At 36.8% G+C, this 16485-nt stretch overlaps 1 protein-coding gene across 2 annotated transcripts in view; it reads right to left on the bottom strand.

The window, feature by feature from the left end:
• Positions 1-16485, bottom strand: part of LOC108305413 (UDP-glucose:glycoprotein glucosyltransferase 2) — a 172952-nt gene that overhangs the window by 140126 nt on the left and 16341 nt on the right. For both annotated transcript variants that reach the window (XM_017530058.2, XM_017530059.2), the window contains exons 2-4: positions 7114-7196; positions 4449-4579; positions 3870-3982 (exon numbers count right to left, since the gene is read on the bottom strand). In XM_017530058.2, coding sequence (XP_017385547.1) covers positions 3870-3982; positions 4449-4579; positions 7114-7196 — 327 coding nt within the window. The remainder of the gene's footprint in view (positions 1-3869; positions 3983-4448; positions 4580-7113; positions 7197-16485) is intronic.

The following is a 16485-nucleotide window of genomic DNA, read 5'->3' as shown; positions in this document are numbered from 1 at the left end:
TTTGAAGTCTATAAAGTTATGATTGTCATTTCTCCTCCTGAGATTGACTCTTTGTTTCTGCTATACCACCCAAGAATGTCGATATGGTAGTCCCTGAAGGAGAGTGTTTCCCCCTGAGCTTCACAAACATTGACAGCATTCACAGTGTAAGCATGTAAAATACCAATACCAGTTATGTAATCAGAGCCAAAACAATAATTAAAGTTTGAGTGCCTTTTCCTTTAGGAATACAGATCAAGGAACATGTATTGGGGCTACAACACAGTTATCAGGAGGCTGCTATCACCCACCAAGAGCAAAGGGAGAAAGAGGTGGGCAGTGGAAAGAAATGTAAATGTTGACCTTTTTCCTCCTTGACCCATGGGCCCTTGTCCTTCCTTTTCCAGACGCCATGTGTCAATCAACATCCCACCCATGACAGTCTCCAAAACTATCAAGAACTGTGAAAGTCTAAGGCATTTTACCTGACTTACAAACTAATAAGTTAGCCTTTTATTCTTTTATGGAGTCTGACAGAAGACATAAGACTCTCGGGTCAAAGACAAATGACTCTATTGCTCATGACATAGAGCAAGCAGTATGAGCATTATTATGCTTGCCCCCAAAGTCCCACAGGGGTGACAAATATAAACTTAGATGGATCCTACACAGTTGGCATATGTTTCAGTTAAGGAACACCAGGCTTCTGGCGATTAGAGCTAAAGATCCTAAATATATATGCACCCAATACAGAAATACCCAGATATATAAGACTTATAAAGAGACTTGGACTCCCACACAATAATAGTGGGAGACTTACAGATCAATGAGACAGAAAGTTAACATCGATATTCAGGACTTGAACTCAGATCCGGAACAAGTAGATTTAATTAACATTCATAGAACTCTCCACTTTAAATACACAAAATATACACTCTTATCAGTACTACATCACACGTATTTACAGGTTTAAATGAAATATTGGTTGGTTGCTTGTTAATTATTTTCTTCCCTGTTTCTTTTTTTTTTAATGTCTCTATTATCAAATATAATTACAGGCATACCCATTTTTAGACTGCATTTTAGCCCGGGCAATAAAGCAACACCCCTGTTCTCTCTCCCTCTTCCTCTTTCTTCCTTTCTTTTATTCTTTTTTTTAAAATTATTCTTTTTCTTTCTCTCTTTCTTCCTCTAAAAAAAAAAAGAAAGAAAGAAAGAAATAAACAGTCCTCTGATTATTTTAGGAAAAAAAAAGTGTGCACACAACACCTGCTGCACACAGCCCACCTCCTTGCCTCGGTGACCTAACGGGGGTGGACCCCTTTTCTGTACACGACCCTCTACTGTGCACGGCATAGCACCCTACTGCGCACGGCCCACCAAAAAAAAAAAAAAAAAGAAGAAGAATCATTTGCTTTTGCCCTCTCTTCTTTTTTTTTTTGAAATGGAGTCTCACTCTGTGACCAAGGCTGGTGTGCAATGGCATATTCTCGGCTCAATACAACCTCTGCCTCCCGGGTTCAAGTGATTCTCCTGCCTCAGCCTCAAGAGTAGCTGGGATTTCAGGCACCTGCCACCATGTCTGACTAATTTTTTTATTTTTTATTTTTTTAGTAAAGACAGGGTTTCATCAGGTTAACCAGGCTGGTCTCAAACTCCTGGCCTCATGATCTGCCCACGTGGGCCTCCCAAAGTGCTGGGATTAAAGGCATGAGCTGCAGCACCAGCCTCTTCCTCTTGAAATAACTATTGTCATTCCTGTATATTAAGGAGTAAGATAGAGGGGTATTCTGAATAAATTTTTAGTCACAGAGAATAAAAAAAAAAAAGGGAACACCAGGCTTGGGGAAGCATTGCTTTATAGCAAGCAATAAAACATGCTTGCTCCGTGCCCCCAATCCCAAAGGCAACCATTACCTCATTCCTCAAGGTTACTCACTGCAAACACAACCCTAAGAAATGGTCCAGGTAAAGAGTGGTCAGGACCTTACAGTTTTTACTGGTGAGACCAAGAAAGAACATGCAAGGACTCACAGGGCCCATAGTAGATTGCCTTTCCTAATAGTTTGATGTTAATTTGTTTGTAATCTTCAAGATATGTTAGTTTCTATAAATAATTATAATATCTGACATCAGAAACCAATGACAATACAATAAATTTTAAACATTACAAAATGTCCTTTAAGATGCACTAGGAAAGGAAAAAATATCCACTAGTGCTAACAATTTTATAGTGAGTCTAATAATATAAAGGAATAGATAATTCCTATGCCATATTAACTCATCTACGGTAAGGATAATATGGTGCCTAATTCACTATATGAAAGTAGAAAGACTGATAAAATCAAAGATGTGAAATAATTTCAATAAATTTACAGCTATTCATTTATTAAAAGAGAAGCATGCAAACAAAATGAAAGCAATCTTAATTCAAAAGTAAATTAAGGTAATATCCCACACTGTTAATCAGCAGTTTTTCTCAGAAATATCCCACATCATTAATTATTAAGATAATATCCCACATATTAATAATCTTAATTATTAATATACCATAACATTAATCAGTTTTCCTCAGAATTGAAAAGAAGGTATAATATTTCAAAATATTTTACAACACATTAGTATGTCCAATAAAAAACTTTGTATACATCTCAGAAGAAAAAATGTTGATAAAATAATTTCTGCCTTTAAGTTTAAACAGATTTGAACAGAGAAACCTACAATGTTATCTGATAAGAGATTCAATATAACACAGATGTAAATTTTTCCTAAATTAACCAATAATTTTACCATAATTCAAATTAAACCCTAACAGAGATTTTGGGGGTGGGTAACTTGGAAAGGAAAAGGATTCTAATGTTAATTTAGAAACATCAGTAAATACAAGGAGCGAAGGCATTCTGGAGGAAAAACAGCCACAATGAAGAAGAAATCATTCTGTCAGAAACTGGATAATAAAGCGATAAATGTTAAAACAGTATGGCACTACTACAAGAAGTTGATAATGGAATATAATATAAATAGAATTAATACAATTGACTACCTAAGGAAAAAAATCTGGATGGATTCTTACCTTTTGATGAAAATAAATTATAAACAGATTAAAATTTAATGTAAAATAAAAGGAAAAACTTCAAGAAAGCTACTGCAAAGAATTAGTAATATCTCCCAATCGGGTTTGGGAAAAACTGTTATTATAAAAACAGTATAAAAGTTACATACACAAGAAAGTTTGGCTACATAAAAATAAAAGCCTTTTGTATATTAAAATCAATACAAGCATAAGAAAGTATTAGAAAAGGTTTAACAAGTGAAAGAAGTATTAATATGCATAAATATATATTACCATTTAATAGAGCTCTTTCAAAATTAAAGAAACTTACTTTTCAAAGTATAATCAGGCAACAAAAATACAGTGATATATTACTCTGTAAAAAAAAAATCACTAACAAATTAATAATTTACTTCTGACTTGCCATTTTTGAATTAAATATTTGCAAAAACGCAAAAAAGTAGTTTTGAATACAGAAAGCAACCTCATATATATTATTGTTCTGATTATTAACTTTGTTATCTCCTAGGTATATATTCAGTTTATATTTAAAGAGATATCGATCAAATAAACTCATAGCTTTGCCTGTTTAGCTCACAAAACAATTTATGCTTACATGAAACATATTTGATATATTTTATATTATTCTGGAAAAATTTATATTTTAAAATCAAAAGTTAATCAAGATAAAATGTTCTCTGATTTATTAATGTGTTCAATACAAAACATATTATTAAATATACAATGTCTTAGAATATTAATTTTTTATAAGAAGCTTCTGCTACTTAACTCTCCTCTGTCTATATAGCCACTTCTTTCATTATAGGCTATTATTTACCTTGAAGTAGCCTTCTTCAGCAGCTTTTTAATCTCATTAATTTTACAGGTGTGCTTCTTATGGATAACCACAAATGCATTACAACCATCTGGTGGTGGCTCATCAGCTGCAATCTAAGATTTCAAAGATTATATTTAGCTACAGTAGTTGATAATTACAATATGATTTTAAAACCCTCACGCATTACTTTGATTAAAATAACTCATCAACTACTATTAAGTTATTGCTCTAATTAAAGTAAAAAACATCTATATGTAGGTAGAATCTAAGAAATATTTTAATAAAATCAACTTTATCCTAGGAAAGACACACTTCAAAGTTATTGAAAAAATTCTATTAAAATCTTATGATACTTCATTTCAATGATTTGTCCTCATAATTTCCTTATCCCAAATAACTATTAAAATTACAGAATATATTCAATTATAATCAATGACAACAATAATATAATCAATGATAGGCTATGGAACCAACTATAAACTTGTAGATCATTTTTAACTAAAGATGTTCATATTAAAGAGCTCTATGTACATGGCTATGTGCCTCTTTGTCAAATACAGTTTGGGTATTTTTACACACCTGCTGAAACATCTGAATAGCTGGAGAGTATGCCCTTATAGAGAAAGCAAACTTTAAGAGGTTGATGTGTAAATTGTCTAAAAACTGTCCAGCTTTCTTCAGGATTAAGTTGTAATAAGAATAATCTGATTCTATAAAAAAAGTCAAAAGAAAAAAATGTTAGTATTTTATACACGACAGATTGGTACATCTTCCACCATACAGCTGACTTAATGCCATATAATCATCTTTGAAGTTGGTTATGGATAATGCTAGAGAAAAATGAAAAAATCAAGAACTCAGTTCTATAATCAACTTCATTTTGGATCTTCCAGTAATGTCCAAGTAATCAACATGAGACCAGGTGAAAACAATCTTGCCATTAAACTCTATTTGGAAACACCAGCATTTCAGACCAACTTACTCCAAAGTTGTGGAGTTATATTACAAGTATAATATATTAGTCCTACCTACAAGGCATAAATTAAGAACAGCAGAAAAGTTAAAGAACATGATTGTTAATAAATTTTAAAGTACCTGTATGAATAAATTCTACTGAGATTTAGTGCCAATAGCCAAGTATAATTAGTGTATCTAGAATACTTTTAGGAGGCAAAATTTGAACCAGGTACACACCCCAATTAAAGCTCTTATCACCTAATAGTGTACTTTACTGTTTTGCTGTCTCCTTCATTATATTTTGAAGTCCTAAGAATGTACATTTACTCATCTTCGTATTCCCACCATCTTAAAAGTAGTGCAAGCATTTCTCATGACTAAAAATTTTCTCAGAAAAAAATTTTGAAAGGAAAAATTATTTTTTTGGAAATATTTCAGTTTAAAATGTTATTAAAAGGATGTCTGATCTCTTTGTTTTTAAAATCTACTTGGTAAAATCACAAAATTGCTGAACTTCAATGCTGCTTGAGCCAAATAGGCTTCAGTAAATGGACACTTAAAACATCTGAAATTAGGAACAAAATAATAAACTATTTTAATTACCAACAGTAAGAAGATCTCTCTATATCTAAATGGCTAAAGATTTCACTCTTAAGCAATTCCATGTTCATCTATTCTAGTCTCTGTAGAGATAGGAAAATAATAAACCTTTCTTTACAATAAAGCCTCTGCTGTTAAAATTTAATTTCAAATTTACCTTTAAGCTACTTACCTACCCTAAGAAACACATTAATAAACACTTTTTAATTCTGAGGAAGAGATATGTATATATGGGTATATACTCTCATATATATACAAAAACAGAAATTACTGTTTTACAGATAGTGAAATGACAGCATATTAGTTACCTGACTTTTTGAGAGTATTAAAAGTTTCTTTAGTGGTTTAAGAGTCAAAGTATTCTGCCAATAAAATGCAATATACATGTCAGCACACATTTGTCCAAACCCACAGAATGTATAACATTTGTCCAAACCCACAGAATGTATAACAAGAGGGAACACTAATGTAAACTATGGACCTTGGGTAATAAGGATCTGTCAAGGTAGTTTCATCAATTGATATAAATGTACCACACTAGTGGAGGATGTTGATAACAAGGAAGGCTATTTATGTGTAGGGAAGGGGACATATGGGGAAATTTCTATACTTTCTGTCCAATTTTTCTGTGAACTTAAAATTGCTCCAAAAAAACTAAGTCTACTTTTAAAAGAGAAAAAAAAAATGTACTATTACTAGATACAAAAATTATTATTTCAAAGAAATCTAGGTAAAAGAAAACCATATCTCAACAATTTTTTCTTTTTTTTGGAGACAAGGTCTTGCTCTGTCACTCAGGCTGGAGTGCAGTGGCACAAACACAGCTCAAACTCCTGGGCTCAAGTAATCCTCTGCCTCAGCCTTGCAAAGCGCTAGGATTAAAGGTGTGAGCCACCACACTTGGTCAATTTTTTTTTTTTTTTAAGAGACAGGGTCTTGCTATACGGCCTAGGCAAGTCTCCGACTCCTGGGCTCTAGCAATTCTCTGGCATTGTGCCTTCCAAGTAGCTGCTACCAGAGAGGCACACCACCATGCTAAGCTAACAATTTTGATTTCTTCTTGATGAGAATGCAATATCCGAACATGACTGTGAATTATCTTATAATAAAGTATTAAAGCCTTCTATTTTTGGAAACAGATGCTTAGACTGGTTTCCATTAAAACATGTTTTCAAATTTAATGTTCAGATTACTAACCCAGTGAAGCATTCACATTTAACCATTACCATTAAAAAATAATAACATGGCCGGGCGCAGTGGCTCAAGCTTGTAATCCCAGCACTTTGGGAGGCCGAGGCGGGTGGATCACGAGGTCAAGAGATCGAGACCATCCTGGTCAACATGGTGAAACCCCGTCTCTACTAAAAATACAAAAAATTAGCNGATCACGAGGTCAAGAGATCGAGACCATCCTGGTCAACATGGTGAAACCCCGTCTCTACTAAAAATACAAAAAATTAGCTGGGCATGGTGGTGCGTGCCTGTAATCTCAGCTACTCAGGAGGCTGAGGCAGGAGAATTGCCTGAACCCGGGAGGCGGAGGTTGCGGTGAGCCGAGATCACGCCATTGCACTCCAGCCTGGGTAACATGAATGAAGCTCCATCTCAAAAAATAATAATAATAATAATAACATAATGTGTACACATAAATACAAATCTTACAAGTTAAAATTTGTACATCACCTACCTGTTTGTTTATAAATTGCTAATTCTTGCACAGTTTCCAAAAACTGCCAAAATTTTTCATTACTTTCTTCTGCCATAAATTCACTATTAAAAAAATAAAAGTAATCAGTTAGTAGATGGAATTTAAAATGGTTCAGATACTATAAACTATACTCAAGAACCAAACTATATCTATAGCAAAAAAAAAAAAGCTCTTAAAAATTAATATCAAATTACTAATTTCCATTTACTATAACACTGGATAAAAAACCACATTGATGCTTCTTACCTAAGGTATCATTCTCAACTATAAACATATAATCATGTCAGGAAAACGCTTCATGAGAAATTACTTTTGGCTTTTTCTTATTAGCAACAACTAAAAAACTGATAGTTTATTTTATCTTTCCATATGAAATGGCGCTGATAAATACAACAATGATAATAAACAGAGATTATACAACGGTAAAAGTAGAAAAAAAAAAGACAATCTGTTTTTCATAAACAAAAATTGGTTCTATAAATATTTCATAGAAGTTATATTATCTATTGCCTTTACTATCTATTGCCTTTACTTATTTGTGTAGAAAATCTTTTATTTAAAACAGAAAGATCTTAATTTTAAACATTAATAGGAAATCAGTGTATTGCACTATGTCTTTGGCCATAAAATCCAATGAAATTTCCATTATATTTAAGAAAAAACAGCCAAAGCCATATAAAGCCTTTCAAAAATAATGAAATAAATGAAAGATTATTTAGTTCTGCATGGAGAAAACAGAAGACAACTAAGAAAAATAGGGTTAACTATTTAAATTAGAAACAAAATAGCCACCAAACAGACGGTGCTGATTATTTGTTATTGCCCATCTTATCTTTCTCTCTAGCCTTGGTAAACTTTAAAACTAATGCTTAAAATAAATGGAAAGTATTGAGGACATCCACAACACATACAGAGTAACTAATTCTTGTGAGTCTGAGCCACTAAAGAGGAAAAAGAAAGTGAGAATGACTGATTAATTTATCAACATAAACACGACAAGCCTAGGAATTTAGAGTAATAAATAACTTCAAATCGGCTCTTACTATTAATGGTATTAAATCAATGACTTGAAAAAGGAAAAAAAAAACGAAAGCTGAAAGCAGAGGAAATAATGGAAAACACTAAACAGAACATGAACTGAAAAAGATAGGAACAGTACAACATCTTAAGTGGGGAGCAATGCTTAATTATTTGACCAAACAGCTATAGACATGCTCATATACTATGCAGCCATAGGTAAAAGACTTCTTCCAACTACCAGAATCTGTACATCTAGCTAAGTCTGATCCTTCAAAGTGATCACCTTAAGAAAGTGTTCCAGCTAACAAGGGAAGTGAAGGACCTCATCGAGGAGAACCGCAAACTGCTGCTCAAAGAAATCAGAGAGGACACAAACAAATGAAAAAAACATTCCATGCTCATGGATAGGAAGAATCAATACTGTGAAAATGGCCATACTGCCCAAAGCAATTTATAGATTCAATGCTATTCCCAGTAAACTGATGGCGGCAGTGACTGTCTACAGTGGCCTCTGCAGAAACACCAGCTGCAACCGGGGAGACATGGCTGGGGTTGTGCACTCCATGGAGCTGGTGGGAGCAGGAAACAGGTGGAAGCCCTGTCTCTTTCTGAGTTGGCAGGGTGGAGGGCCCACACTCCCCAGGCGTGACTGTCCGGAGTGGGGCATCCCTGTGCTCTTGGGGGCTGGAAGCAGGTAGGAGCCCATGCCTCCTTCAGAGTTGGCGGGGTGGGAGCCCTGTGCTTCCTGGGCACAGCTATGGCCACCCAGCTCCAGCTATGGACCCAGGCATCCCTGCACTCTCAGGGCTTGCAGAGCCCCCCTCTCCCACCACAGGCTCGAAAGTGCCTGCTAGTACTGCCTGGCCTCTCCCTGCTCCCAATGCCTGCTCCAATTTCAGAGCAAAGTTGTGCCTGAGCCCAGAAGCTATCACAACCTGGCTGGGAGTGCATGCATTTAGGGCAGCACTGACACACCGGTCCCCTACTACCTCAGCCCCCTCTGGACTTTGGGCACCAATGGGCATGGGAGGGAGGCCAAAAGGGGTCTGGGGGCAGCTTGGTACAGGCCCGCAGGCACCCTGTGATGTGAACAGCCTGGGTGCCATGGACGTGGTGGATGGCAGGTTAATGGTGGAAGGGAGTAGACGGGCAAAAAGGGGCAGGTGTCTGGTGAAGCCCCACCTTCAAGCTAGGCACATAAGCCTGGGGTCTGGGCTCCCTGTTCACGGACTGAAGTGAGAACTTACCGTGCTTATTCCAGGCCCACACAGGGCCACCCACGGACCAATCTGCACATACTTCCTCCCCTCTGAAACCCATAAAAACTTCAGACTCAGCTAAGCTCGGGCAGATGATGGGACGACCTGCCTGTGGATAGGAGCTATACATTCAAGATGTCCTCTCCACTGAGGGCTACCCAGACATCAGGATGACCTGATTGTGGGTAGAATCTACCCACTCCATTTCTCTTCTCTGCTGAGGGCTACAGACTCAACATGATGACCTGCCTGTGAAAAGGGGCTACCCACTCTGAGTCTTCTCTCTAATGAGAGCTGCACTCATCAGGATGACCTGCCTGCAGAAACGAGCTACCAAATTTGGGTCTCCTAAGAGCTGTACTGTCACTTATAATTATAAAGCAACTCTTTGCCTTGTTCACCCTCCAGTTTTCTACATGCTTCATTCTTCCTGAACATGGAACAAGAACTCGGGACCTGCCAAATAGCAGGACTGAAAGAGCTGTAACACAAACAGGGCTGAAACGCATACCTCACTTGCCATGTTGCAGGCAATGAAAAGGAGAGAAAAGCTACAGCCCTTTGGGGAGCCCAGACAAACAGGCTGCCTGAGCCAGAGCTGTGTCACCCTCTCTGGGACTGTGCAGTTCCTGGTATCTCCAAGGTTCCAGGTGCCACTGCATTCCACAGTGCCTGCAGCGGAAGCTGCCTGCAGTACGTCTGGTCAAACCACACTCTTATACAAAGCTGGCGCCTGTGTCAGTACCTGGAACCGCCCACCCCACTGCAACCGGCATGCCTGGCTGTGTGCAGTGGCCAGATTCTGTGCTTGCTCATGCACTCATCACCACTCTGTGCCTGGCTCAACCTTGGCAGGCATGGGATCTGGGCCAATAGCTTAAGCCAAGCATAGCCTGCTGGGCTGAGTAGACAGAATGAGGACAGCAAGCCAGAGCAAAACTCAGACAAACGTGCTACCAGCCACAGAGATTTCTGTCTGGAAAAGCAAAAACCCAAGGATCCTATGACAAAACTACCATTGACATTCTTCACACAATTAGAAAAAAATGATTTTAAAATTCATATGGAACTAAAAAAGAGCCCAAATATCCAACACAATCCTAAACAAAAAGAACAAAGCTGAAAGCATCACACTACCCAACTTCAAACTACACTACAAGGTTAAAGTAAACTAACTACAAGGTTAAAGTAACCAACACAGTATGGTACTGGTACAAGAACAGACACATAGATCAATGGAACAGAATAGAGAACTCAGAAATAAGACTGCACACATACAAGCATCTAATCTTTGACAAAGCTTACAAACACAAGCAATGGGAAAAGGATTCCCTATTTAATAAACGGTGCAGGAAGAACTGGCTAGCCATATGCAGAAAACTGAAACTAAACCCCTTCCTTATACCTTATACAAAAATTAACGCAAGATGAATTAAAGACTTAAATGTAAAACCCAAAATTATAAAAACCCTATAAGAAAATCTAAGCAATACAATTCAGGATATAGGCACAGAAACAGATTTCATGACAAAAATGTCAAAAGCAATTGCAACAAAAGCAAAAATTGACTAATGTGATCTATTTAAACTAAAGAGCTTCTGCACAACAAAAAAAAACTATCATCAGAGTGAAGGGACAACCCACAGAATGGGAGATTCTGAAATGTATCCATCTGACAAATGGATACATTGTCTAATATGCAGAGTCTACAAGGAGCTACAACAAATTTACAAGAAAAAAACAAATGACCCCATTAAAAAGGGGCAAAGGACATGAATAGACACTTATCAAAAGAAGACATTCATGCAACCAAAACATATGATAAAAAGCTCCACATCACTGATCATTAGAGAAATGCAAATCAAAACCACAATGAAATACCATCTCATGCCAGTCAGAATGGAGATTATTAAGAAGTCAAGAAAAAACAGATGCTGGCAAGGTTGCAGAGAAAAAAAAATGCTTTCACACTCTTGGTGGGAATGTAAATTAGTTCAAGCATTGTGGAAAACAGTGTGGCAATTCCTCAAAGATCCATAAGCAAAAATACCATCTGATCAAGCAATCCCATTACTGGGTATATACCCAAAGGATTTTAAATCATTCTGTTATAAAGACACATGCACACGTATGTTCACTGCAGCACTATTCACAATAGCAAAGACATGGAATCAACTTACATGTCCATCAATGATAGACTGAACAAAGAAAATGTGGTATATATACACCACGGAATACTATGCAGCCATTAAAAGGAATGAGATCATGTCCTTTGCAGGGACATGGATGGAGTTGGAAGCCATTATACTCAGCAAACTAACTCAGAGACAGAAAACCAAACACCTCATGTTCTCACTGACAAGTGGGAGCCAAATAATAAGAACACATGGACACATGTGTAATGACACACACTGGCGCCTGTTGGAGGGTGCAAGGGGACACAGAACATCAGGAAGAATAGCTAATGGATGCTATTCTAATGGGCTTCATACTAGGTGATAAGTTTGTCAGGCAGGCTGCAGGCTGCAGTGCAGTGGCACAAACATGGCTTACTTGAGCGGCTGCGGTGGGAGGATCGTTTGAGCCTCCGAGACCTCCCAGACTCAAGCAGTCCTCCCACCACAGCCGCTCAAGTAGCTGAGACTACAGGCACATGTCACCATGCCCAGTTCATTATTTTGGACCAAGTTTTTAAAAGTTAACAAACTGGCATTTCCAATTTTTTACTTGCCTTATAAAATATATGGCTCAAAATAACTGTATTTCTTCAAAAAATTCTGCCCAAAGAAAATAGTTATTTCTATAAAGCATGTTTTTATATGTACTAAAGAGTTTGACAGTAATTATAAGTGGAATTTCAAAAATATTTTCAGTAAGATCAATACAAGTGGAATAAATGCAGCTCAGATGTACAAATTGAGGTATGTATATTACAAAATTCTACCCTCTTCAGCCCATAATCACCTCTAGCCAATTTTTTTTTTGAGACGGAATCTCCCTCTGTCACCCAGGCTGGAGGGCACTGGCACAATCTCGGCTCACTGCAACCTCTGCCTCCCGGGTTCAAGCAATTATCTTGTCTCAGCCTCCTGAGTAGCTAGGATTATAAGCATGCTTCACCACGCCCGGTTAATTTTTGTATTTTTAGTAGAGATGGGGTTTCACCACGTTGGCCTAGCTGATCTTGAATTTCTGACCTCATTACCCACTGCCTCAGCCTCCCAAAGTGCCAGATTACAGGCATGAGCCATCGTGCCGAGCTGTAAATTTTGTTATAAATTTCTTTATGCAGGGAATATACCTTATTCATCTTTGTTTCCTACACAGGACTATACTCAAGCTATGCACTCAAATTTCCAAGATGAACTGAAAATATCTGTGTGTATGCATGTGTGTATATATACACTGTGTGTGTATATATATATACACATATATTTGTATATATATACATACACATATATACATATGTATGTGTGTATACATATATACATAAGTGTATATATACATATACATATATACATAAATATGTATATATACACATACATATATATACACATATGTATGTGTATACATATATGTGTGTGTATATACATATATATGCATATAGACACGTGTGTATATATATTTATACATATGTGTGTGCATATGTACACATACATATATATGTACACACATATGTACATATACACACGTGTGTGCATATGTGTGTATGTATGTATATACACACACTAATCAAAATCTATAAATGCATATATGTCCATGTATATATATTTATATATGTATATATATGTGACATATATACACATAGTGAAATGTATTTGTGACATATATATACACACACACAGTGAAATGTGGACATATATGACATATATACACACACACAGCATATATACACACACATAGTGTATATACACACAGAGAAATGTGTATATACAAATTTACATATATAAATATATATATACACACACACATATATATGTATGCATTTATAGATTTTGATTAGGAAGCTCAATTTTTTAATTTAAAGCATTATTCATTGAAATTTCCCTTACTTGCTCCCACATTATTTTCGTTAACTTTCTAGCTGCCCAGCTCCTTCAACCTAGTCAATGCTCTTCAATTCTTCTACTTCCACACTTACTCTTCTCAACCTCTTTGATTTTCCTACAATTTTAAGAGAAACATAAACAAATTGAAGGAGAGTAGAGTAACAAACTATACAAAATAAATTTCTTGAAGTGCAGTGGTTGAAGAAACTACAAGTTTTTAGCCTGCTACTGTCCCACAATGTGTCACACACAGAAACAGATTTGGTTCTGAAAGAGAGGATCAGTAGATAAAAAGTTTAGTGAGAAAGATTTTAGTTTATATAATAAAGGACCTCCTATAATTTTGATTTGTCCAAAACAAAACAATAAGGCACATGAGGTAACACTGAGCATCCTCTCTGGATTATCCAAGGACAAACTATTTTTCACAGGTTAGGTATATTGTAGAGGTAATTCTGATGGTGGCTTAAAGTATATCTTTCCCTACAAAAAGTCCCTTTCATTGAATTAGCATTACTGAGTACCTAACTTTTGTACACTGTGCCTTGGCAAAATAAATATAAAAAATAATTTTGCCTCTGAAGCTCACATTTTAACAAAAGAGATTAGCATATATGATACCTTGCAATAAGGATTATTACAAAAATACTGGCCAAACGTTATGAGAGAATAGAAAGTTATTAAAGATAGAAGAATATGGTATGTCCACAAGTAAGGTAACAATGAAGAAGCCTGTAACAAAATGATATATTACTGTCCTAGGGCTACCACACCATTACCCAAGGATCCTCTATACATTTTTCCTGGATAACCCCATGTTTATACTGGGCTTCTGCTAAGATGGTTGAGTGGATTCATGAATCACAGGTCTAACCTATTTAGCAAGAGAAATTTACTCCCTCACAGTTATGGAGGCCAACAGTCTGAAATCAAGGTTTGAGCAGCCTTAATGCAGAAAATTCTAGAACCTCATAGGTGGACATAACTCTTTTTGTTGGGGGCATCATTCAAGCCACCCTCTAGCCTCCTAAAGCCCCCAAAATCCACCTCCCCTACATAAAATATATTTGTCCTTGTGATGACCTCCAAAACTCAACCAATTACAGCATCAACTCTAAGTCCAAAATCTCACGTAAATATCAACTATATTTACAAGTTTTATCCTAAATCATGTATGAGTGAGACTCTAGGTATGATCCATCCTGGCATAAAATTCTCCTCTGTCCACCTGTGAAATCAGAAAACAAGTTATGTTTCCAAAATGCAATGGCAAGACAGGCATAGGATGAATACTCTAATTCCCAAAGGAAAATAATAGAAGAAATAAAGGGGTTACAAGCAAGTTGAAAACACAGCAGGGCAAATTTCCATTACATTCCAAAGCCTGAGAATAACTCTCCGTGGCCTGATGCTTCACCCTCTGTGCTGTCTCCCATGGTTCTGCCTGCAGAGTTATTCTTTCTTTCTTGAAAGGGCAGCACAATGTTTATAGCCAAGTAGCTCTATTAGTCCATTTCCTGCCTGTAGAATTTTGGAAGCCCAACAGCCTTCTCTAATTTTGTCTTGTCTGTCCCTTTTGGTCCAAGCTGGCAGTGTTTTTAATATATTCCCCAAAACTTTGTAAGACTGCTGTATATCTCACCAAGAGCCACACCATTACACAAAGATCCTCCCCAGATCCTTCCTATATATCCCCATCTTCTTTATACCAAGCTTCTGCCGAGATGGTTGAGAGGACGCATCAATCACAGGCTTAACCTATTCAGCAAAAGGTTAACCTGCCAGTTTTCTGTCCTTCTCTCCAGAGCACACATTTTCAACACTGAGTTTTCTAATTGTAGCACCCTTTATGATTCTGATAGGCTGAGAACCTCCCAAATCATCATATGTTGGTTCCTTTTTCCTTATCTGTTCCTTTTTAAATTTATCTCTTTCTTCCCTCATTTTAATATAAGCAGCAAGGAGAAACCAGGCAGCACTTTCAACGCTTTGCCTGGACTCCGCAGCTAACATTCAAGTTCATTACTTTCAAGTTGTTTTCCACAAACTGTAGAAACCAAATCAGCCAGTATTCTATCACTAAATAACAAGGGTTACCTTTCTTCTAGATTCTAACACAGTGTCACTCATTTCATTCTGAGCCATTGCCGGAACGGCTTTGAATGTTCATATTTCTATCAGCATTCTCTTCAAGATGATGTAAGTATTCTCTATGATGACAGAATTTTTTTCAGCTTCTTTCATCTCTTCTAAGCCCTCAGCAGAATCACCCTTAATGTCCAGATTTCTGCAATCTCCTCAAGGCAGTCTAGACTTTCTATACCAAATTTCTCAAAATTATTCTAGCCTCTGCCCAACTCCATAGCTACTTCTACATTTTAAAGTATTTGTTATAGCAGCACTCTACTTTTTGGTATCAAAATCTGTATTAGTTTCACAGATCTGTTTAACAAATTTAAAAAACTTGGTGACCTAAAACAGAAACTTATTTCCTCACAATTCTGGAGGCCAGAGGTCCAAAATCAAGGTGTTGGCAGGGCTGTGCTCCCCCTGAAGGTTCTGAGGAAAATCTTCCATCCTGGTGGCTTCAGTTATTACTTGGCGTGGGGCTGCCTAATTTCAATCTCTAACTTTACATGGCCTTCTCATTTTTGCCTGTGTCTTCTCTTCTGTCTTTTAAGAAGACATTGGATTTGGGACCCATCTCGATAATTTAAGATGATCTCATCTCAAGATCCTTACTTAAATTAAAAGACATTTTTCTTTTTTTTTTTTTCCATTTATTTATTTTATTACATTTTAGGTTTTGGGGTACATGTGAAAAACATGCAAGATTGTTGCATAGGTACACACGTGGCAGTGTGATTTGCTGCCTTTCTCCCCATCACCTACATCTGGCATCTCTCCCCTTGGTATCTTTCCCCAACTTCCCACCCCCCACCATCCCCCCCATTTCCCCCCAACTGACCCCACTGTATAGTGCTCCCCTCCCTGTGTCCATGTGTTCTCATTGTTCAACACCC

This window comes from Cebus imitator, unplaced genomic scaffold (assembly GCF_001604975.1).
Source record: "Cebus imitator isolate Cc_AM_T3 unplaced genomic scaffold, Cebus_imitator-1.0 Scaffold62, whole genome shotgun sequence".
Taxonomy (NCBI): domain Eukaryota; kingdom Metazoa; phylum Chordata; class Mammalia; order Primates; family Cebidae; genus Cebus; species Cebus imitator.
Note: the sequence above shows the minus strand (reverse complement) of the source record. Positions and strands in the feature narration are given on the sequence as shown.